Source organism: Colletotrichum orchidophilum, assembly GCF_001831195.1.
Source record: "Colletotrichum orchidophilum strain IMI 309357 chromosome Unknown Scaffold_236.1, whole genome shotgun sequence".
Lineage (NCBI taxonomy): Eukaryota > Fungi > Ascomycota > Sordariomycetes > Glomerellales > Glomerellaceae > Colletotrichum > Colletotrichum orchidophilum.
Window position 1 is genome coordinate 1 of NW_019173192.1, and position 22,136 is coordinate 22,136.

The 22,136-nt window shown below is 50.3% G+C and overlaps 4 protein-coding genes across 4 annotated transcripts; 3 read left to right on the plus strand and 1 right to left on the minus strand.

Annotated features, from left to right (window-relative positions):
• Positions 1–11: 11 nt before the first annotated feature.
• On the minus strand, positions 12–2,061 carry CORC01_14079 (OPT family small oligopeptide transporter; the record flags this gene model as incomplete). Its single annotated transcript, XM_022625690.1, has 7 exons — positions 12–203; positions 269–595; positions 667–923; positions 983–1,182; positions 1,251–1,522; positions 1,589–1,890; positions 1,947–2,061. Coding segments are annotated over 7 exons (1,665 nt in total), but the record flags the coding sequence as incomplete, so codon positions are not given.
• A 7,420-nt stretch (positions 2,062–9,481) lies between these two features.
• CORC01_14080 (siderophore iron transporter mirB) lies at positions 9,482–11,471 on the plus strand (the record flags this gene model as incomplete). The annotated part of the gene is made up of 4 exons (XM_022625691.1): positions 9,482–9,693; positions 9,792–10,408; positions 10,466–10,718; positions 10,778–11,471. 4 exons carry the CDS (start codon positions 9,482–9,484, stop codon positions 11,469–11,471), a joined length of 1,776 nt encoding a protein of 591 aa, XP_022467792.1.
• A 2,326-nt stretch (positions 11,472–13,797) lies between these two features.
• CORC01_14081 (uncharacterized protein) lies at positions 13,798–14,961 on the plus strand (the record flags this gene model as incomplete). Its single annotated transcript, XM_022625692.1, has 1 exon — positions 13,798–14,961. The coding sequence occupies one exon, from the start codon at positions 13,798–13,800 to the stop codon at positions 14,959–14,961; it is 1,164 nt and encodes a 387-aa protein (XP_022467793.1).
• A 1,154-nt stretch (positions 14,962–16,115) lies between these two features.
• On the plus strand, positions 16,116–21,452 carry CORC01_14082 (uncharacterized protein; the record flags this gene model as incomplete). Its single annotated transcript, XM_022625693.1, has 6 exons — positions 16,116–16,225; positions 16,283–16,671; positions 17,470–18,897; positions 19,213–19,719; positions 19,969–20,286; positions 20,515–21,452. 6 exons carry the CDS (start codon positions 16,116–16,118, stop codon positions 21,450–21,452), a joined length of 3,690 nt encoding a protein of 1,229 aa, XP_022467794.1.
• Positions 21,453–22,136: the final 684 nt, after the last annotated feature.

Below are 22,136 nucleotides of genomic sequence, written 5' to 3' on the forward strand. Positions count from 1 at the left end.
GGGGGGAACAGGAGACTCACGTTGCAGTAGATGCCGAGTTTCAGGTCCTGTGCAAACGCCAGGCCTTTGATGCCAGAGATGTAGCCGAGGTTGAAGAACCAAATATTAGCTAGCACCTTGCCCTCCCAGATGTATCCTGCAATGATGCGACAAAAGATGTCAATCTGAATCTTCATGTTTGTTGTTGCGTAGACCCAGGCAAGCTGCACTCAACGCATTAATACCTCTTGGTACGTGCAACGCGTGCATCTTGAGGAGAGCGACTTACAGGGACAAAGAAAATGGCAGACACTGAAAATGACAGGATTACCCCATACCAGCGAAGCTGAACCGGATAGAACTCGCAAGCAAACACCCCAAAGCCCAGAGCAAGAAGCGCAGCCACCCAGTACCACCATAGCGGTACGGCCTTGTATCCTGGCTGGGGGTTGTGTCTCGGAATGATCTTTCCCCCGAAGAGAGCAGAAAGCTGAGTGGAGCTGAAAGCAGCCGCGATATGTCTACGTTTCTCGAGAAACAGCCAGACGAAGAGTGAGGCGATTGTTGCAAAGGAGAGACCAAAGGTGTTTAGGGCATAGGTGATGGGGAGGTAGATCTAGTCAGAAATGTGCAGGTCAGGATGTATACCATCACGAATTAAGGAAATTGAAGGTGCGTTTCCCTTACGTCTGAATAGTTTGCGTACTTGACAGGGTCGAAAGTGAATCCGTCCTTCTTATTGATAACCTTGGAGACATTGAATGTCTTTCCCAAGTTATCATAGATGGAGTTGCTTTGGATGGGCAAATAGGCTGATTCCCAAGTGTTTGAGTAGTAAAGCGCTGGAGAAATGATGTAGATCCAGAATACCAGTGATGCCAGGATATTGAGAATCGCCCACGTGGGCACCACAAGCGGAGAACCAATGTATGCAATTTGGCTCCCTAGCTAGGGTTCAGAATCAATGAATTCCACAAGGCCCAAGGTGGGGGAGTCTGCTTACAGTCGAACGTGAATGGAAACAAACCGATGCCGCTCTTCATGCCAAACACTTGATTGACAACCGCATTTTGCGGAGCGATCCAGCAGACCCAGGTGAAGTAGCCCAGTGCTGGGAAGATGAAGTCTGGGAGCCAATACCAGCAAAAGGAGGCAATGAAGGCGAGCATGAAGAACTTGTAGCGAGAGGTGGTCCATTTTGCCCTTGTGCGCCAACGGGTTAGAGATGTTCCAGATGAAATGATTGTGTGCTTCGAAGAGAGTGCGCTTACTCATTCTCGTCCTCTCTCTTGCCGGAGTGCAGTGCGGCATTGAGAGCCGTGTTCCCAAGCACACCGGGCCACAGCAAGCCCGGAGGCTCAACGACCAAGGCATAGCATAATCCAGCCAAAGCGAAGCCATAGAGAATCGTGGCCAACGTAACAGTAAGTTCAAATCCCCATCCGGCCTTCAGTCCGTAAAACACGCGCTGCTCGGTCAACACGTCGGCGCTCAGCCGGGTCAGGAAGCTGAGATTGGCCATGACATAGACCAGGATGTTTTCCTACAAGACGGCCCGCGTGTTAGCGCTAGGATGCCATGGGGCTAGAGCACCAGGGAAAATGCCGACCTTGTAATTGAACGGGCCCGGGTTCAGGCTGACGCGGTGGCCTCTGATGTTGAACCCCCAGTCGGGAATGACAACCTCCCAGGCTTTGCCGACGGGGTAGGCCAGGAATTGGATGGCTGACTGGGAGAGACTGATGGACGGGAATCGGAACGTGTACAAGGTGTTGACACCGCTACCGAGTAAACAGAACCCAATACCAATTATCCACATCCGAAGAGTCAGGCAAGGCAAGGAAGGATCATCGGGTCTTAGACCAACTCCAGCGGCGTACAAGACATCTCGGCTCGGGGCAGACGACTCGTCTAAGTTTAGTTAGAGAGGCATTAGCCTGGTAAAAAAATTTTTCTGTTAATCGCACCTGAAGCACGCTTAGCTTCCTCAACCGATGTCGTCGGAGTCACAGGGTCTGGCGCAACGTCCGCGATGTCCGCCCCCTCGATGGCGGTCTTTTGGTTCGCCTCGGCGTTGGCCATGTTCAGTCAGTTGTCGAGGAAAGCGTCCACATGCACGGTGAACACGAGATTATCAAGATTAGATCAGATTAGATGCGACGACATATAGTCAGACATTTATACTTCCCGCTCAAAGCTTGGACTTCGGGGCCTCCGCGTCCAAGACGGCACTCGGCGGCGCCAGAGTGGGAAGGGGTCCACATGCGCGGTGCCGTGACTCCGGCCGCTGGCGTCAGGTGGGAGAATCTGTGACTGATACTGCGGGCTATATTTGAGATTTTGAGTTGGCCTCGGAAAAAGCTCCGATCATGAGAGGCAGATGGCCAACCATCTTTGGGATTGTAACGAAAGAGGGATAAGAAAAAACGGAATTCCGCAACGTTGGATGTATTATCAATCCATGGCACTGTGAACGCGGGAGCCTCCATCCATGGCCTCATAGGGCTAAACGAGTGCCTTTTGCAGTGGCGCTAATAAGGATCCTGACACCGCCCGGGCCGAGGAGTCGTTGAGGCGACGGGGATGCGGCCTCAAGATGAGATGGATTTCTCCACTGTTTAGATCTCGTCGTCCATTCAAAAACCAGTATGTAGTCAAGAATTGCATTCATGGTCAACGCTCTCTGGCTATTTCTCCCTTTCGCAAGCTTAAGCATCCTGACAAATCAGCAGTGGTGGTGGTTAAAGTTCTATTGACATTGGAGGGTATGGATACTGGGAGCTTACTCAACCCAAGGAGGAGATCTCGTATTGGTTTCTGAGATTCTGCATCGCCGAGCTTCCGATGAATTTCGTTCAAAATTGTGACCACATGCAGTTCACGCAAACAGTCAAGTCGTCATTCACAGCTCGACCGTAGACAACTAAAATGTCTGCATCAAAAACACCCAGGAAGACATCGTGGGCCTTTCTTTACACACATTGCACTCAGAACGAGCTTCCCGGCTGCCTATCCAGCACTATGCCCGATACGGCCTCACATTGGAGCCAGACACCAAAACCATACGATTCCATGAGGGGCTCACCAATCACAACATAACCAGCCGGTTTATCGACGGCCCGTGGTGGTGGGACATTTTCTAGACGCACAAAAAGAAATTGAGGGAGAAGGACCTGCAGTTTCTTGCTCTTACCCTTCCTCCCCGAGCTCTACCCGACCAACCCACCCAATCTTTGCCGGTTTAACCCGCGGCCAAGCTCCGTCGATCTCGAATAGGCCGAATTATCGGCCACCATGGACACATTTAGCCGCTCGTGGGGCCCCTCCAACCCAGACGTCCGCATGCATGCATGGCTCCTCGCACCTCTCCACTTCGTTCTCTGAAATCGGTAACTGCAAAAGTCCTACAGGTTTTTGAGTGGCCCCCCATCCGTACGGCCGTTCTAATCGAGCTTTCGGAGTTGACTTGGACGAACTTCTGCAGTTTGCAATCGTGAACCCCATGAGCAAAGTGGGGATTTAGCTACGGTTACTTCTTGGCTCTTATTTTTGGAGGAGCAGAATGGGTCGTTAGGTCTCTGTCAATATTAAGCTCACAGCGCCAAGACGGCATCGCACAGGTCCGGAGCACTTCATCTCCATCCGTTGTTGGTTCGTTGCAAGGGACGACACTGTGCTTTCAGCTCGCATCTCGGCGTCTCCATCCAGTCCCAACCACAGTGCCTTAGACCTCCAGTCATCCGATTGAAGCTTTCAGCCTATGAATAGAATATTGTGGGTCACTTAGATCATGCTGGGCGTGAGCGCTGGGGAAGGATGGTATCCAGTGCACCCTTGTTCATAAATTTGTGACCATTTAATTGAAGCTCTGATGATCCAGTCCGACATTCTCATCTTCCTTAGGCCACACTTCACAAGCTTTCAGAACCCTCCTCCTTAAAATTAAGGAGGTCGGAGCCGCGGTAAATTCATCATTGCCGCTCCTTTTATGCTCTGAGTTTCGTGGCTGGTAGGAGAATTGGGTGATGGTGTTGCTGGTTGGACGGGGTTAATGTTGTCTCGGTTGACCGAATACTGCAAAGACTGGCCAAGTGACAGAACATTATATGTACCTTCAATGCTTAACCACATCTGGGAAGCTTCTCTTGTGTGTGTATGTGGCACAACAGTATAAGTCCGACACCAAGCAAGGTCGCTATTTTCTTGGGAATGGTGAGCGTAACGTCACGCGACCTAATACAACGACATCCCTCCGGATCAACTTCACTAGTGCGAAATTTGGACTATGATGGGAATAATTCTCTATTACTAGAGCAGTTTTGGTGCAAAATGTTAAAGATGGCGAATGGCGACCGATGCGTGATATTTGAAGTCATTTACCTGACGACGCAAACTAACCTTGGCTCGGACCTCACGCATGTGCGATTGCGATGAACCCCAGGTTTTGTGCGACTCAGCTTGGACGCAATTTCGCTATATCCATGATAGGAGAGCAGTCCTTATCAAATCCAGGCTTGAAGCATAATATTTTAATAAAAGAAGGGGCTATGGGATAGCGATTTAGAAGCAGTATGTACATCGCGGTATTATTAAAAGTCGTCCGCATCAACTTTTTAAACCTTCAAGGAAGCGGGAAAATGACCCGTCTACACTAAATGTTTCTGCAAGGAACTAATGGCATCATTAATCAACGGAGAAAGACCGGACCGTCCTCGAGTAACCCTTAGAAACAGCGCTTACCAGGAGAGGAGAAAAGAAAGGTCATCGGCAAGAGAGACGACGAATTGATGTGATCGAGAAGGATGCAATTGACGTTATAGGGTCCAAAATGCATGGTGATGTGCACCTGAAGTGAGCAAGAGGGAACGGACATGTTGAGCGAGGGCTTTCGAGGGTCTTGTAAGACTGGGTTGTCGAAGGTAGGTGCTTGGAGCTATGGAAGCTTCCCAGCACTGAGGGAGAGCGCGAGGTTTAGACAGAGGAAAGAGCCTGGTATGGGAACTCTCGCAACAGGTTTGATAGAGTATAATAGGAAAGTGCGCTCGTAGGTGCAGGGGAAGTGGACAGCAGAAAGCGAAGGAAGAGCGGAAAGTAGAAGACACCATCATGAATCTCGACCAAACCACTCATTCCGCAACTACCTATGAGCCCCTCTGCTGCTAGAGGCTTCTTCTGCAAGAGCTGACTCTTGCCTGGCTCCCCTCGCATGTTCTGTCCTTTTGCGTCTCATGTCGACGGCGTGCCCTTTCCCTTGGATCTATGGGACCCACTATCCTCTTTGGCCGGGTTTCTTCCTTCCCTTCCCTGGGCCATACTACTTTTTTGTTTTGGGTAGGTTTGTGCCTTCTCTCCCTTCCCGTTGCACTAAAAAGACTCGGGAACAACAATCTGCCACTGCACTTACCGAGCATGTGTGTGTGAAGTGCCCCATCCCAGGAGGTCGAGACCTTCCAGGTTAGAACATGTGACCAAATACCTGCACTTACCGAGCAAGGAAGTCATAAACAACATAAGCAGTCTCGAACACTGCGTCTTTCTCTCCTGGTCTGGGCCCAGCTCATTCGAGAAACCCAGCTCCTTCTCGTTTGCGGGATTGCAACATACATCCGGACCAGTCCAACAGGAACGAGGCGCACCGTACCTGTCCCGCAAGTCAGTTGCACGTCAGGTCGCATGACGTGACTCGTCCTGTCGACGAGTACTTAATGCCCGACTCTCACCTTTTTTCTCCTCCTCTTCTTCTTTTCTCCATGCTCTCTTTGGTTGGCTTCTTCTGGGGCTAGTCCCTGGACTTGGAGCAGGACCACCGCTTGGTCGTGGATGAGATCTGCGCGATGTTTTCTATTGTCAAGGGGCATCCTGTTTGCTTCCCCATGGCATCTGGGTGTCTGTGTGTACAATTTTTGTAACCCTACTGGGGTGGTGCGCTTGGTATTACACTACCTCCAAGTTGCGTCGCTTCCAAACCTCTCGTTTTTTTCATTGGGATCTGGGCCTTGAGCCGGGACTTGAAGAAGAAACATCCTTCGATTGTAGTCATAGGTCGCTGCGTGAGTCGGGGAGTCGGGCGGAGTCGGGATCAGGATATCATCGCAGCCATCATGATGGCTGTTCGCGTTCATTGTATTCCCTTAGAATTGAAATTGTCCTGCAAGCAAAGCCTGGGATAATCCAATTGATGCTCGTGGATATCGCGACGGTATTCAACCTACACACCACGCAACACCGCGGTAGGCCCCGTTTGAGTAGGTATTATCAAGCAAGCGACTCGTGGGATTCTGCAAGGCGAGGTGCCGCCACTAGAAATCTGCTGCTAAAAGCCTCAGGCAATCTTAGAAATGATGCCTCCTGTACCTTACACCAGGACTGTTAATCTTAAGCTACAGCGTCGTGGACCAGAAGCGAGTGTTGCCGTGGCTGGACTTCAGGCAATGTCGGGGGGCAACGTTGGTGAGATAAGGTCAGCCGAAGGCCGTCATAACGGCGAAAATGCAGATGTATTAACGTAAGTCGTTGTTGTTGTAGCTAAAGGGCGAAAGAGGCCTCTGGGAGAGATGTGTCGAGGTCAAAGGTGTGCTGAGGCAGGGTACGTGAGGCTCTGTCGTCCCACCGCAGTCGCCCAAGCCACATTGGGAATGGGGTATATATATTCAAAAGTAGGCCAAAACTTCGCCTGCGGGCATGCATCCGCCAAAGAGAGTAGGTGGTCTGTTCTGAAACTCTTTTTGCCAACTTTTCAAAGGTCATGGGTTCGAATCACACATCCTTCGGCTTTTTTTCCCCTTCCTACTAAAAAGGAATAATTCTTTTTAATTTATAAACTTAATAACTTTTCTCTTTCCTTTTTATTTATTTTCTATTCTAAAGGCATATTAATACTATTTATTTACCTTATTCACCCTAAGCTCCCCCAAACTTAAGGTAGCTGGGTGAGGCGATTGCACCTGGACGTCATAGTGGGCTCAGTGCTACCTCTAGCAGAGTAATTGGAGCATTCTCCAGCTCCATTTCTCGAAACTGCACATTGCAATTCATCTTCTGCGGTTTTTCAAGATGTCGTGCTGCCTGTGGGTTGCAATGGTTTGGCGCGTGAAAAATGCTCATTTTTTATAGTCCTCAAGTCGGGGTCCTGTGCCGTTTTTGTTCCCTTGAGTCAGTAGGCTTGTGAGAAGTTTCCCTCGGAGTACGTCGTGATAAAACCGACATTTGACGGCGATGCACATTACCTCCGATCCAGTCAGGATTGAAGCTACGAGGCAACGGCCCGGGGCGCTTGTGGCAAGACTAAATGATTTTTTCCCCTTCTTGATCGGAATCGGCCAAGAATGCCTGGATACACAGCTTCTCTTGTCGTGGTCCATGAGTTATTTGTCCCCCCCTCGGGAACTGACCGTTCGGGGTATTTTCCTCTTCCAGTAACTTGCTCGGTTGGTTCGTACTTCTTACCTGTCGAAGGATGTTCCCATAAACCCACATCGCTCAGGTGTCAGTCGAGAACTGCCGCCGCTATCAATATCGGCCAGTGATGATTTGGGCAATTGTCCTGGTCGGTCAGCGCGCCCCTGTTGACATTCAGGTTTTGCATTGACGGCTGAGGGACTCAATATCGCTTGTTCGTCCGCAACGAGGCCCGATCGTTGAGACCTCGCGCACCGCTTTTGCGCCAGCAAGGCTTTTGGACACATAGAAAATTCTATTTTATTGAAAGCATCGTTCAAAATAACTCAAACCAACAGAACAGCCACACCAGAGACATCAGACACAACGCGCCGCGTCAGCTACCCTCAACCCACCATGACGTCCTCATCTATGACTCGACCCCTCGAGATGGATAACGGCACAGCAATAACGGCACATCATGCCGGAGTCCTGGCAATAACTCGGACGCAGCAGCCGTTCCTCGCCGACCGTGGCCCGCGATCGGCGGAATGGCCCTGATGTGGCCCGAGGTACATGATAATCTTCTCTCCGGGACAAAGCCAGGCCTACGGATCAAGACACCAGCAGATCATCGCATGGTCCCATAGCTTCTCGTTTTTTGAATCTAGTCCACTACGGGTGCTCATCACTACCTAGACAGACAGTAGACGAGCAGGAGGCGAAATCCAGAGTGCGACCGACAGGACACCATCACCGCCTTGGCTTCGCACTGCTCACTGCTTGATCCCACTTGCCGCGATGTGCATCCTGGCCCACCTTGTTCGCATGGATGGCGCCGAGTTTTTGGATTTTTCCTTTCACGAGAAGGATCCTTGATTGGCCGCACCGAGGTGACAGACTACTTTCTGCAAGGATGCTTGTGGTGTCACTCCAGCACTGACCGACGGGATATGACCATTCGATCGTTCATGGATTGTGAGCCCGCTTGAAAGTGGGGGTTTAGCTTAGCTTACGGATATGTGAACCCATGCTTTCAGCGATGCTCCCTGCATGCCAAGTGTTGAGGGAAAAAAAAACCCTCTCTGCCACCAACAGCTGTGCCGCAAACTTGAAGAGAAGTACTTGCTCTGAGAGCTTGCCCAGCGGTGGGACGAGAAGGGCCACTGAGCAGACGAAATTTTCGGGAGGCGTTCGATGGTCTAAACAATTGGAAGTGCCTCATGAAGGGGGGCACGTACGAGCTCCCGAGACACATGAAGCAGGCTGGAAATGGTATCTGGAGAGGAAGTTTACCTTTTCCCGCGCACCCACCTGCAACGTCGACCTTGGACACGGCGGCCGGCCACATGTAGCAACGTAGCAACTGGGGGACTTGGAGATATTCTTGTGAGGTGTGAGTGACCAGGAACCATAAACCACTCGCTCCACCCCCACCACCACGTTGGCGGCCCGACCAGACACGATGGATCAAGGAGCTCTCCAAGTACCCGAGTGGCAGAGACAGATCCTTCACTTGCTCAGGGCCTACACACCCTTTCACGCCACTTTTCTTCTCGAATTTTTGCTGCCTGTACCAATGATGGTCGGACCAGCCAACGGATTGGCTGATCCCTTTACTTTCTGGTCTAAACCGGCCCATCCATAACGATCCATTTACCTGGGCATTCCACAGGACGGAGTCGCAATGAGGGCCCAGCCAGCTACGCGGCCTCCGACCTAAAGCTGTCCGGCCTGGGCGATCCCACTACGCTAGCACGAACCTAACCATACCTCCGATGGGCCCCAAGGTTTGATTCGCCCCTTGCCATCTAATCTGATCATCTGATAAAGACAAAGATTGGGCGACATCGGCTGGAGATTTTCATGGGTTTTGGGGACGGAGGGGGCTCCATCTGCCAATATAGAAAGGCCCGCATAGAACCTCTTGTTTTCGATCTGAATTTTTTCCTCCCTCTTTCTTCTGGTTCTTTAAGCAAAGGTCAAACAGGCATTCGCCTTCAATATACTATTCCTTCTTGCCAACAGCTTCCCCCTTTCCCCAGTGCACCCTCCTAAAAACCCTGTTCGTTGGGTTTTTCGATTGTGGCACCCGTCGCCTTTTCCTCGCGACCGATAATCAACAATGGCATCCATCGAGCCGCAGACGGACCGCCATGCAGAGGCTGGCACCGACTACGAGAAGAACATTGCCTTCGACAAGGGCCTCAGAGAGGTCAGCCATGAGAACAAGGAGGAGTCTGACGCCGAGAGCGAGAATTTCCAGGGTGGTGTTCAGCGTGTCAGAGCCATCACCTCTGTCTGGACAAAGAAGACCATGATTCTCATGTTCTGCCTGTGAGTAATTGACCCGTGCTTTTCCTTTCTTTTCCTTTCTTTTTGGCATCCTAGAATATCTACGTGGCGGAAGGCTGACTTGTATTCGTTCTAAAAAGGCTCTACCTCGTCTCCTTCGCCGATTTGCTTCTGCAGTCCGTTCAGGGCAGTCTGAATGCCTTCGTCACATCCTCCTTTGGAAAGCACGGTCTTCTGGCCATCGTCAGCATTTTCGCTACCATCCTGTCAGGATGCTGCCAGCTTGTCATCGCCAAGATTATCGATATCTGGGGTCGTTCCGAGGGTTTCGCCATCATGATCCTGTGCTCTGTCGTCGGTATGATCATGAAGGCAACCTGCAAGAACATGGAGACCTACGTTGCCGCCCACACCATCTACTACGTTGGCCACTATGGTATGGTGTTCGTCATTGACATCATGATCGCTGATATGACGTCCCTGCAAAACCGTATGATCATGGTCGGTATCAATGGAACTCCCTCCATTGCCGTCACCTTCGCCGGTCCCAAGATTGCCGACCTCTTCTACGACAACCTCAACTTCCGCTGGGCCTTTGGCGCCTTCGCCATCATCCTTGCTGGCGTCTGCATTCCCGCCCTGACAATTATGCTGCTCATGCAGCGCAAGGCTGAGAAAGCTGGTTTCTTGGCCAAGGCCAAGTCCAACGAGCGTACCTACCTCCAGGGCTTCATTTACTACTTGGTTCAGTTCGACAGTAAGTTTCCCGCCCTCGCTTAACAAGAATTACGCTCTAAACGTCTTTTTTACTCAGTCATGGCCATCGTTCTCATCATCGGCATGTTCTCCATGATCATGCTGCCCTTCAGCATCATCTCCTACGCCCCGAACGGCTGGAAGACCCCCTACATCATCGCCATGGAGGTTGTCGGAGTTGTTCTTATCCCGATCATCTACATCTGGGAGAAGTACTGCGCCCCTGTCAGCTTCATCGACTACAAGTACCTTAAGGAGCCGACTCTGATTGGAGCTTTCCTTCTCTATGGCATCATGTTCATTTCCATCTTGTAAGTGCAATCTTTGAGAGCCATGTGCTGTGATCAAGTGACTAACTGGAGCTTCACAGCACTTGGGATACCTACTACCAGTCTTATCTCCTGGTTGTTCACAGACAGAACATTACCTACGCCGGATACATCCTGAACGCCTTCTCCCTGACCTCGTCTTTCTTCGGTCCCCTTTTCGGAGTGATCATCAGATGGTCCGGTGACTACAAGTACACCGCGCTCGCCGGTGTCCCCTTCATGCTCCTGGGTACCGCTCTCCTGATTCCCTTCCGAAAGCCCAGCACACCCGTCGGAGCCCTTGTCGTAATGCAGATGCTCAACGGTATCGGCACCGGTCTCTTCGCCGCCTGCGGTCAGATCGCCGTCATGGCCATCGTCACCCACCAGGAGATTGCGTCCGCCCTGGCCATCTACAATCTCTTTGGTAGCATCGGTTCGTCCATCGGTTTCGCCATCGCCGGTGGTCTGTGGAACAACATCTTCCCCGAAGACCTGTACAGGAACCTCCCCGAGGACGCCAAGAACAGAACCGCCGAGATCTTTGGCTCCGTCGACGTCCAAATGTCCTTTGCGGACGGCGACCCCATCCGCGACGCCATCGTTGCCGCCTACGCCGATGTGCAGCACAAGATGGTCATTGCCGGTTCTTGCTTGGTTCCTCTCTGCCTCGCCTCTATCCTCCTCTGGAAGCACATCAACATCAAGAAGCTCGAGGGCGAGAAGGGCACCCAGACCAAGGGCAACGTTTTCTAGACGAGCTCGTTTACTTTGATTACCCCGGTACAACCCAAGTCCGCATGGACATATTCTCGTCATGTGTTTCTAGCCAAACGGCAGGGACAAGCATTGCGGACTACCCATACCCTTATCCGCATGTTCAGAACCTGCTAAAAACCAATGTGCTTCAATCTTTCTTGGTTGGACTCGATAAAAGTACTTAATTGCATGGGCCGGCCTCTAGAGAGAGGACCCGACACGTAATCTTTTTCAATATCACACTCTTATGAAGTACCATGTCGCTGCTTGCCGTTTGCTGTGCAAATGCATTTCGTTGACCTTCGCCAAATTCCGTGCCTTGATGTATGAAGATGAGCCCTGACCTACCTCAACTTAATATTAGTCTGGCTGCATGCGCTGTTTAATTGATCCCGCCGACTGCAATAGTGCCGCTGGTACGTTGTTTGAGCAAGAAACGCTCGGATTTAAGGCTTGCCGTGTCGGTCAGCGTAATCCCCGAAACTTGGCCAGGTGGGCGAATTGCCGCGGACAGGAACAAAGCTAGTTGAATAATGCAGCAATCTTGCCCGATCGTTCAACCGTGTCTGTGGCCCCCGGACGACACATGTACACGCCTGGCGTGAGGCTGCGCATCCTTTGCATCTCTTTTCGCGAGTCTACATGCCTCATGTCTCGCGTCATATACACGCTCCAAATATCCGCCAGCTTGTGGAATCGATGTACGAGGTAATTTTCTTGTGGTTTTCAAACGTGACCTCAGATAGTGTAGTCCACAAACCTTTGTAAGCGGAGTCCGAACTCCGTTCTGCGTCGGAGCAAATAGGACGCCCCACTATCTTTGATCCAGCCGCCGCCGTAACAGGGCGAGCCAAGGCTCATGCTACATTGGGTAGGTAGTGTGAGCAGGGTAAGCCAGGCAGTTTTGCAGAAAACCGAGTTATCGACATCTACATGACTGTAACAGGTGCAAGTGGAAAGAGGTGAATTAGGCACTGTGTTGTCTGGTACTAGCGAATAAGAACGGAACGAGGAGGCGTGAAATCTTTCCGTTTCTGTCTCTCATCCGCGCGTCTACGAGCGTGCTCGACTGTGGGCATAGCATCTGCGAGACTTATCTGCGCTAAGGTGGCGTACAAGACGTTGCTTGTAAATTCCTTGTCAGGAAATGGCCAGCATGCAACAAATCCATTGAGAGCTACTTCAGGGTGAAACCACCCACGGCGGCAGCCCGAGTGTTAATACCTCCAAGCTCGTGAGAAAACGCCAGTGTCTTCCTTGAAAGTCCCCGAAGTAGACTGTACGGACCGCTGTGTGACTATTTCGATGTGGTTTTGCTTTTAACTCTAGGTACCTTAGTTACTTAGTTAGGAGTCCGAACTCCTCATTGTCTCAAACGTCGCGGCTTTCTGGCAAAGATAGTCGAAGCATCGCGATGACTACATTCATACTTGCTTGAGACGGCTATCGAGGTCCTAATCATCAGCATATGAAGTTATGGACTACTTGTCGCAAATTAGGAATCAATGTCTTGGGCATATTATGAAAAGTGACAATACAAAAGCCAACTCTAATGCAGGCATCCTTGTCTGCCTACTTACTTATGCGAAGTTCATTGCCGTGAAGGAATCTCAGAGGTTGGCTATTTAAGAAGCCCTGGAAGATGAAATTGCTACCAGTCCATCCTCAGGTGAGACTAGATCACAATAGTAGTTGATTTTATATATCTCTTCCTCGATGGCGCTATTGCTTAACAAGCTTGGTTGAGAATGTAGATTCCCCAGCGTACATATTGTGAAAAGAGTTTGGTACAGCATAACACTGGCATATCTGACGAAAGCACATCATTGATCACGGTTGAAAGGCAGGCAATATGCGAGCTGGGCCTGTGCACAGATGATATTGGCCGTCTTTCGACAAACGGGCGCATCACTATACATGCCATGTCATATATGCAGGCAATGGAATGCGCGGCAGCGGCCCGGCATAAGACCTCACCGCCTACCAGTGTACATATGCGGGGTTGTGACGCCGTAGAAGTTCTCCTCTTCAATACCAGTGTATCTCGATCTGGTTACCTTTGCTCCCTGCGATCGACTCTAAATTACATACCATGGTTCAAAGGTTTTTCGACTGTTCGGTGCCCACGTGCCCAAAACCAAGTGCCCGTTCAGTAGGGGCTGGTTGTGATATGTGCAGCCGTCACTTCTGCGGTTTCCATCTTTCCAGAGACTTCCATCAATGCGACGCTACGGTGAGTCGCGCAGGTCGAAAACCATGGCCGCGTACTGTACTGATTAAATATGCATTCCAAGTCCCTCGACGACGCAGCCTATCACGCCTCATGGCCGCTGAGATCAACAATCTGCGTGCTCGAATCAACGGACCGGCAGTGTGTAAGCTTGCCTCCAGCTTAAACGCAGAGAAGCCCTGTGTGCTAGAACACCCCCCAAAGGTTGTAGGGTTAGAGTCTCTCACAGGCTGTGCAAATTACTATGTCCGCATCCGGTTTGAGGATGGGTCGCCATCGTGGCTTTTACGAGTGCCGCGAGTTACGGGCTTTGCTGTCGGTCTTCCTTTGTCTCTTGCCGAATACCTGATTCGAAGCGAGTATGCAACACTCAAATTCCTGGAGACTACCGAGGTGCCAGCGCCGCGGGCATTCTGGTTTGGTATCCCGTCCCAGGGAACCGATTGTGGCGTCGGGGTCTGCTTTCTTCTCATGGAGGAGTTAGCTGGTAGACCGTGGGATGGCCAAGGAGACACCTCCAAGGTTTGGCAACGTCTTGCAGAGATTTTGGCGGAATTGGAGAAGCATGAGTTTCGACAAGCTGGTTCTCTATGCGTCGAGTCCCCTCAAGATCAACCTTTGGTTTCTGCTGCAGCAAGCGACAGATTCGTCTGCCTTGACCCTTGCGGTCCATTCAAAACCGCAACAGAGTATTACTCAGCCTGGGCCGAACAGCATCTCGCGCTGATTGTTGACGGTCAGCTGTACCCCCAATTCCCAATTGAGGCCTACCTGGTGTATCGATTCTTGAAGAAGAACGCGGGCGCGTTGTCCGATGACGATGACGTGTTTTTTCTCAGGCACGTTGACGACAAAGGTGATCACCTGATGGTTGACGAGCAATCCAACATCATTGGTATCGTTGACTGGCAAATGGCACGTGTCGTTCCGCGACGAGAGGCATTTGGGTTATCACTCGTATCTGCGGATATGGGAGCTCTATGTGATGGTGAAGTGTCACTCAGTGCGAAAGACGTCGCACTTGGTGATGCTTTGCGGGGAAAGAGCGCAAGATTGGCTGAATACATGGGGGATGAGAAGGTGAGACGATTCTTTTGGGGCCTGGGACTAGAGCACAACTGGACCCTGGCATTGCCGTTGGCGAAGGCTATACTTCAAGTCTTTGGCGTAGAACAGGGTTGGGATGAATGGAGAGAGGAGCAGTTGACCGAGTGCAAGGGCGATGAACGTCTGACGGCCCTTTTGGAAGTTTCTTGAGCAGCGGTGGTGTCGCTATTAGCACAAAGCGGAAATATGCACCCGATCTACCCTTAAAGAGAAACCTCAATAGAAAGGGCTGGGGTTATTAATACGCTTAATGGTTCTGGGAGAGCCGCACAATGGAATCCTGGAACCTCCTCACGATGATGAAGAGCGTCCCAGGACCTGCGTCCAGGAATGGGTGTTGGTCCTGTGATGGACGTAGGGCATACACCTGAATCCTGGGACCGGGCTACAGGCGCATCCACGGACATAACCTTTCTGCCTTTACAGAATAATGACAAATGATATCTTATCGTGTCCCATGAGCTGCTAATTTAAGATTATGACTGGAGCGTTGTCTAGAGATCAATTCTTACAGTCGCTTGGGAAAAGCGGGCAGTCTCCGTGTCTGACTGGCAGCTGCACGAACACGTCTTCCATGCACACCCACACACCGTAGGCAATGACACAGACGCCCCCACCATCTGTAATAACAAAGGCACAGTCCCGCCCCAGCACCAACCCATCGAAACCTTGGACTTCGAATATGATGGTGTACGTATTGGAAGACTGAATAACAAAAGCTGATGCTTGCGTCAAGCGATTATCCATAATTGAAATTAGAAGATTGAATTGGTTAGGAACGGGTAGGTTGCTGGTGGAAAGCCTGCTATGGCTTGTGAGACCATGAAAGAATGCGTACATTATGTGGTACCAAGAGATAAGGTCTGCAAGAGCAATTTAATCCTATCCCGGTCTTGCAGATGCGTGTCAGCAGCCGAGGTTGCAGCAGCCAATGAGTAAGTACACGTAGGTATCGTTAAGGATTATGATAGGTTCAGTTGCAGGCAGAGCGGTGCCGCAAGACCGCTTTCTAGGCCAAATCGTGTGCATGTGGCTTAATGAGGAATCAGTTGCGACGTTTGCTTCGAGCATTCGTTCGGCGAGCCATGTTGGGCGGAGAAACTGAATTAGGTGTGATTTTCCTGATGTGGTTGCTTGATACACCATCTCTCCTCTCCCACCTCATACCAAGCTTTCCCGTCATCCAGCGATTCATTCATGTCGAATTATTGGAAGAAATCTCCTGTCTGGGAACATGCTCAAATCTATCCACACAAAACTCACCTTTCCCCCCTTATCGCAGGTCCTTTTATTGCGCAGACAAAATGTCCCTTAGCATACATCTGCTGCTCCTCTCGATCTTGTTGCGCGCACGATGCGTGTCTGCAGACGATGGAGATGACTTCGCCAACAATCTTTTCTCAGATCTGGCACCGTAAGTTTCAAATATAACGTATTTTTCGGAGACTGCACTGACCATTTCCACGGTTAGATTGCTGGCCCTCTTCGGAGAACGAGTCACTATGCAATTCATGAGTGGGGCTATGGGCTGGGCTGATAATATCATTCTTGCCATGGCCCCTCTAGGTATAATTACGGCTATTGTAGCAGCTATTCGCGTCGGTGGCCCCTCTTGGCTGAAGGCGGTGATAGGGAGAGCTCGGGGGAATCTCGCGGTTGCTGAGGCTGAATTAATGTCATCAACATCGCAGGAGGTCTGCGAACTTTGGAATGGTCAAGAGATTGTGAGGTGCATGGGATCACCCTCAGTTGTCGAGTTTATCTGTTTGTTGCCTACCAAGGGCGACGGGATTGCTAAAATCGAGGTGGAATCTCTGCGAAAGGCGTTCAATAATTCTGACGAATATCTGAGACCGATTGGTAAGAAACCATTCGCGCTTCTTCACGGGCTTATTCTTACTTTTTTTCCCCTAGATTTAAGCATCAAGGGCAGCTATCATCGATGGCGAGATTCGCGAAAGCCCCTAGAAGCATCGACTCAAAATGTCGTTGTTAAACGGAACTTCTCTCTCGACGCACCAAATATCTCCCTAAACACCCATCGCCATACAGGGAGAGGGGAGTTGCGCGTTGTCGCATTTATTGGCATAATTCTTCAAATTGGTGTCCTTCTGTACTCCGGCTTCGCGACATATTATCCTACCTTGAGATTCTTGAAAGACGACAATGCTATCGCCAGCTACGCGTACCCTTGTAATGCAACGGGAACATTTGTTCTAGTGGTTGGGATGATGTTATGTGCCCATGTTGTTGAAAGTAGCACAGCAGAGGAGCACTTTCAAGCGAAGCCAGAAACCAACAAAAGGGTCCGAATGGTTTGGCTGCAACAGACCAAGACCGTTAGCGACCAAGTTTTTGGATCATTTGCTATATACGGAAAGGATGACCAAACTTTCATCACCACATCAAGGCGATCTCAGAAAGATGAGGGCGAGAATGTTACCCCAAACGGGTCTGACGCTCTTGATCACGCGGCTCCAACGAGTGATTCAACAATGAAGCGCAGAGGCGCCTCCCTTACTCTCCAATTCAGGGCCGTTCTTGGAACAATGACTACGCTAGCGGGATTTATCTTACAGTTTGTTGGTCTACGAGGGTTGCATTGGTCGGCCTCCATTGCTCAGCTCATTGCAGTCTTTTTGATGGTTTGTCTTAAAGCATGGGTTCGTCGCGGACTTGCGACCCCGCCTAAAGCCATATCTTTGCCATCTGGATACGAGCTTGACTGGTTTGCAAAGACGTTAGGAAAGGTCGATGAAGCACCTTCGAACGACGAAACGAAATCCAGTGAGAATTTCGTCACTAGATCGGGTCGACAACTCAAGAAACCTGCTGGAAAACTTGGGGGAAAGCTTGGTGTGGCCACGCCCAGTACGAATCCTGCCCCGGAAGGTTCTGGAAAGGAATTTGCCAGTGCATGGAGAATCGCAAGCAGTGGAGACGCGCACTTCGGCCGTGAGAAACGGAGCGGCAACCGGGGCGAGAACCAAGGCGACGAGCTGGGTAGGGAGTTGCGCCGGAACAACGATGAAGCTGCTGTGCCCATCGCAGATGCTCAGACAGTGCTGAAAATTCGAAAGGATCTTGGTTACTTGGCCAAATGGCGAGGACCTGCATCTACCGAGGCTGTTTCTCTTGCTAGGGCAATCGAGATCGCGATGGATGCCTTGATTGGCCCTTCTCCGATGGCTTCTGAGTTTTCCGACACTTTTTATTGGTCTCTTGACGCTGTTTATGATGGCACAGACAACGACCCGATCAATTTCGAAATTTGGCGACAAGCTGATGGGAAATGGAAGTCATTCGCGAATGAATACGACGCAGCACTTTCGTTGTGGCTCTCCACAGCCCACGATGAGAAGAAAAGAGCTGCCAGGCTTTCCGAAAAAGCGAGGGAAAAGCCGGCTAATCCTTCAGAGTACGAGAAGACACCATCAGTCAAGCTTTCTGAAAATGATGAGGAAGCAGCAGCCAGATTGAATAAGTCAGTCCCGCTGGTTGAAGCCGAGAAACGAACAGAACTTGCAATCAACAGGGAAGATGATATGCGATTGCGCAAGGAGGAGTCGAAAGGGGAGCAAGGCCTGCGGCTTTTGGGTTTGCATACTACAGCCCTCCGTCGAGATCTCCAGTGGTGGGTGCCGGAAGATTTGATTCAGATCGTCGACGTCCGACAGAACAATTCTGGCACCCTAGTAGTGGAAAGTGAGAGAGTTTTTGGCTATAATCAGCAAATATGGGCTAAGCAGCAGAAGGGGAGCCATGGAGAAAACGACCCCGAACCCTTCACTCGTTTCACCCGCACAGATTTACCCAACGAATCCACAGATAATGATGAAGAGTCCAAAGAGGATAAAAGCGAGTCAGGGAGGAACTATCTTGCGGCAGAGTCGTACGCCTCCTTGCCTTTGTTATTCGCCCAGCACATGTTTTCGGCATTCATGCATGCCGTGGCAAGCACGAACGAACGAGGCGAACTCTTCCAGACGGTCGCCAAAGTGCAACCTAACGCCAATGGATCTAGCACTTGGAATTCCTTCACCCTGCGCAACGAATCCTTGTCTAAAATGATTCGGGAAATCGAGAGTACTGGTCTTGGAAGCTTGGAAGATATCTATGCTTGCGTAATTCCGCCCCTTAGCCAAAAGCAGAAGCTCCCTCGAGCTGATGATGCGATTATCCAACTGGCAAGAGAGCAAGCCAAGCAACATGAGCGACGCCAGGATTGGGGAAAGGCTGCTGATACTTATTTGTGGCTTTTCCGAAAGGCAAACACATTTGGGAAACAGGACATCGTCGCCAAGGTCACAGCCATATTGATGGAGTTTCTGAGGCTGGTCTCCGCGACTAAACTCCTAAGAAGAGGTCTTGATTTTGACGTAACCCTCGATTTGGCTAAAGAGAAAGTTGAGAAGGCACTGAGAAAGTCTGCTGATCCCCAAATTCTGTCGAAGCTCATGATGTTGTACACGGATCAGGACCGTGCATGGAAATGCAATGTGGTCAGCGAGGAGAACATCCAGCTCGGCCGAGGGTGGGAGAACAAATTTCCGAAAGCGTTCAACTTTACGATCATGCATGGGGTAATGAAAGGATACATCCCTTCCAACCCTGAAACTGTGTTTTTGACCACACGGAGTGTTACTGCGAAAGACATCCTCCACTGGACGCCGCTTCATTATGCGGTCAGATCTGGCAAACGAAGGGCGGACCGCCTGCTACTTTATGGAGCCAATGTTGATTCCGGCGATCTCATGGGTTGGACGCCGTTACATTACTTTTGTCAATTAAGCAAGCATGGCAAGATGAAGAACAGCGAAAAAGAGAAGATTGAATGTTTTCATGATCTCATCCAAGGAGGCGCCAATGTCAATGCGCAAGGTAGAGATGGCACTACACCACTCCACTGTGCGTCAATTACGGGGAACGATTGGGCAGTGAAAGCATTGATTGAGGCAGGAGCAAACGCAGACACTCCTGATTTCTCAGGAACCACACCTTTGCTGTGGGCCGTGTACAAGGGGCAAATGGGCATTGTCAAGAGCCTTTGGGGAGTATCGAATGAAAGATTGCGAGACAACAACGGCAGAACAGCCTTACACTTAGCAGCCTGGTCAGGAGAAACCTCTTTAGCTGAATGGCTGATTGGAAAACCAGGGGTTGATCAGGAAGCTAGAGACCGCTACAGGCTCAGCCCCTTACAATGCGCGATCAGAAATGGTCATGAGGGTACAGCAATCCTCCTTATCAAGAATGGTGCAAAAACGCATGTCGAAGACCCATTACACACACCACCACTGCAAGAGGCAGTTGACGAAGGATTTGGGAAACTCGTAGCGCTGCTCATTCACAAAGGCGCAGGAATAGACGCCGAAGATGAAGATGCTTGGACTCTACTACACCGAGCAGCTTTTAGGGGGCATACAAGAATTGTCAAATTCCTACTTCGGAAGGGTGCAAAAAGGGACTCCAAAGGTAGGTGGGGAGTTACGCCTCTACACGTAGCTGTTACGAGCGGACGTGAGGAAGTTATAAAACTCCTTCTTAAGAAAGGGGTTAATATTGAGGCGAAAGATAAAGAGGGAGAAACGCCTCTACATAAAGCTGTCAAGAGAGGAAAAGAGGAAATTATAAAACTCTTTCTTGAGAAAGGCGCAGATATTAACGCAAAAGATAGCAGTAGAAAAACGCCTCTACACAAAGCTATTGAGGAAGGACACGAGAAAGTTGCAAAACTCCTTCTCGAGAAAGGGGTAGATGTTGACGCGAAAGATAAGGCGGGAATAACGGCTCTACACAGAGCTATTGACAGAGGACAAGGGAATGTTGTAAAACTCCTTCTCAAGAAAGGGGTTGATATTGAGGCGAAAGATGAGTGGGGAGATACGCCTCTACACAGTGCTTTTAAGAGAGGAAAAGAGGAAGTTGTAAAACTCCTTCTTAAGAAAGGGGTTAATATTGAGGCGAAAGATAACAAGGGAGAAACGCCTCTACACAAAGCTGTTAAGAGAGGAGAAGAGGAAGTTGTAAAACTCCTTCTCAAGAAAGGGGTTGATATCGAGGCAAAAGATGAGGCGGGAACAACGCCTCTACACAGAGCTATTGAGAAAGAAAAAGAGGAAGTTGTAAAACTCCTGCTCAAGAATGGGGCTGATATTGAGGCTGAAGGTAGGCTCCCGAGATACATTTCAGATGAGCCGTACCAACTTTCGCCGCTACACTGGGCCGCTGGGATTGGGCATGCGAATATTTCGAGGATGCTCGTGGCCAAGATGGCCAGAACAGACGCTGTGGATAATGGCAAACCGAGCCCGCTTAGTCTTGCGATCGAATTTGGATATCTGGAAGTCGCAAAGGTTTTCATCGATAGCGGGTCGAATGTGAACGAAAAGTTGCTGGATGGTATAACACTACTGCACAAGGCTGTTGCAAACGGCGGTGTAGACCTTGTCAAACATCTCATCGACAGTGGAGTGGACCGGGAGATGGAGAATGATGAGGGCAGAACTGCACGGCAGATGGCCCTTGAGATACGAAAGGAAATAACAGAATGGGGACCAAAGGAAGTATTCAGGCGGGGACTCCGGTGGACGACACTCACTGTCCAGGAATTCGACGATATCATATCACTTTTAGAGTAGTAGGGATCGGGCGTCTCGGACTGCAGCTGAGAGAATTAGCTTCAGACGGTGTTACCAACAGAGAGTCCTTCATGAAGGGCTTAAAAGAAATTGAAAGGAACATCGCAAGGCAACTTGCCGAAGAAGAACACATAATCCTTGAATGAAGTCATACCCCGGAAGTCCAAACGACAGTATCAGTGGCATCTACTGCCTATTTGAAGAATCTGTGGACTTTGTGTGCTTGTTTGTCTATCGATGACGTTCAACTGTACATCAGTCATCCTAAGGGGGCTCGTGGTCTTAATTAAAGTACAGGTGTAATTGCCAGTAGGGGCCCTTTTACTTGTTGTTAAGTGGCTAAACGCGCCTAGTCGAGCGGGATTCAAACTTGAGGACTCGTGTGGGACCTTGCGTCAAGCTGCAGTTGTATAGTTGGGCTACCGGGAGATCTGGGCTCATAACTGTCGCAAAAACGACGCCGTTAATTGTGGGCAGCAATCAACGCCAGAGATACCATTTTGATACATTGGCTTGCTATTACGGCAACGTCAGCATGCCCAACATTCCATCACATCCGTCGTTGGTGTTCCCGGGTCAGCGGCGTGCTGTGATGCCGACAACTCAACAGTACCAGTACTATGCAGCCCTCGACCAGTCGCATAACCCCCCGGGGGCTCATACATGGCGAGAACATGGCTTTTT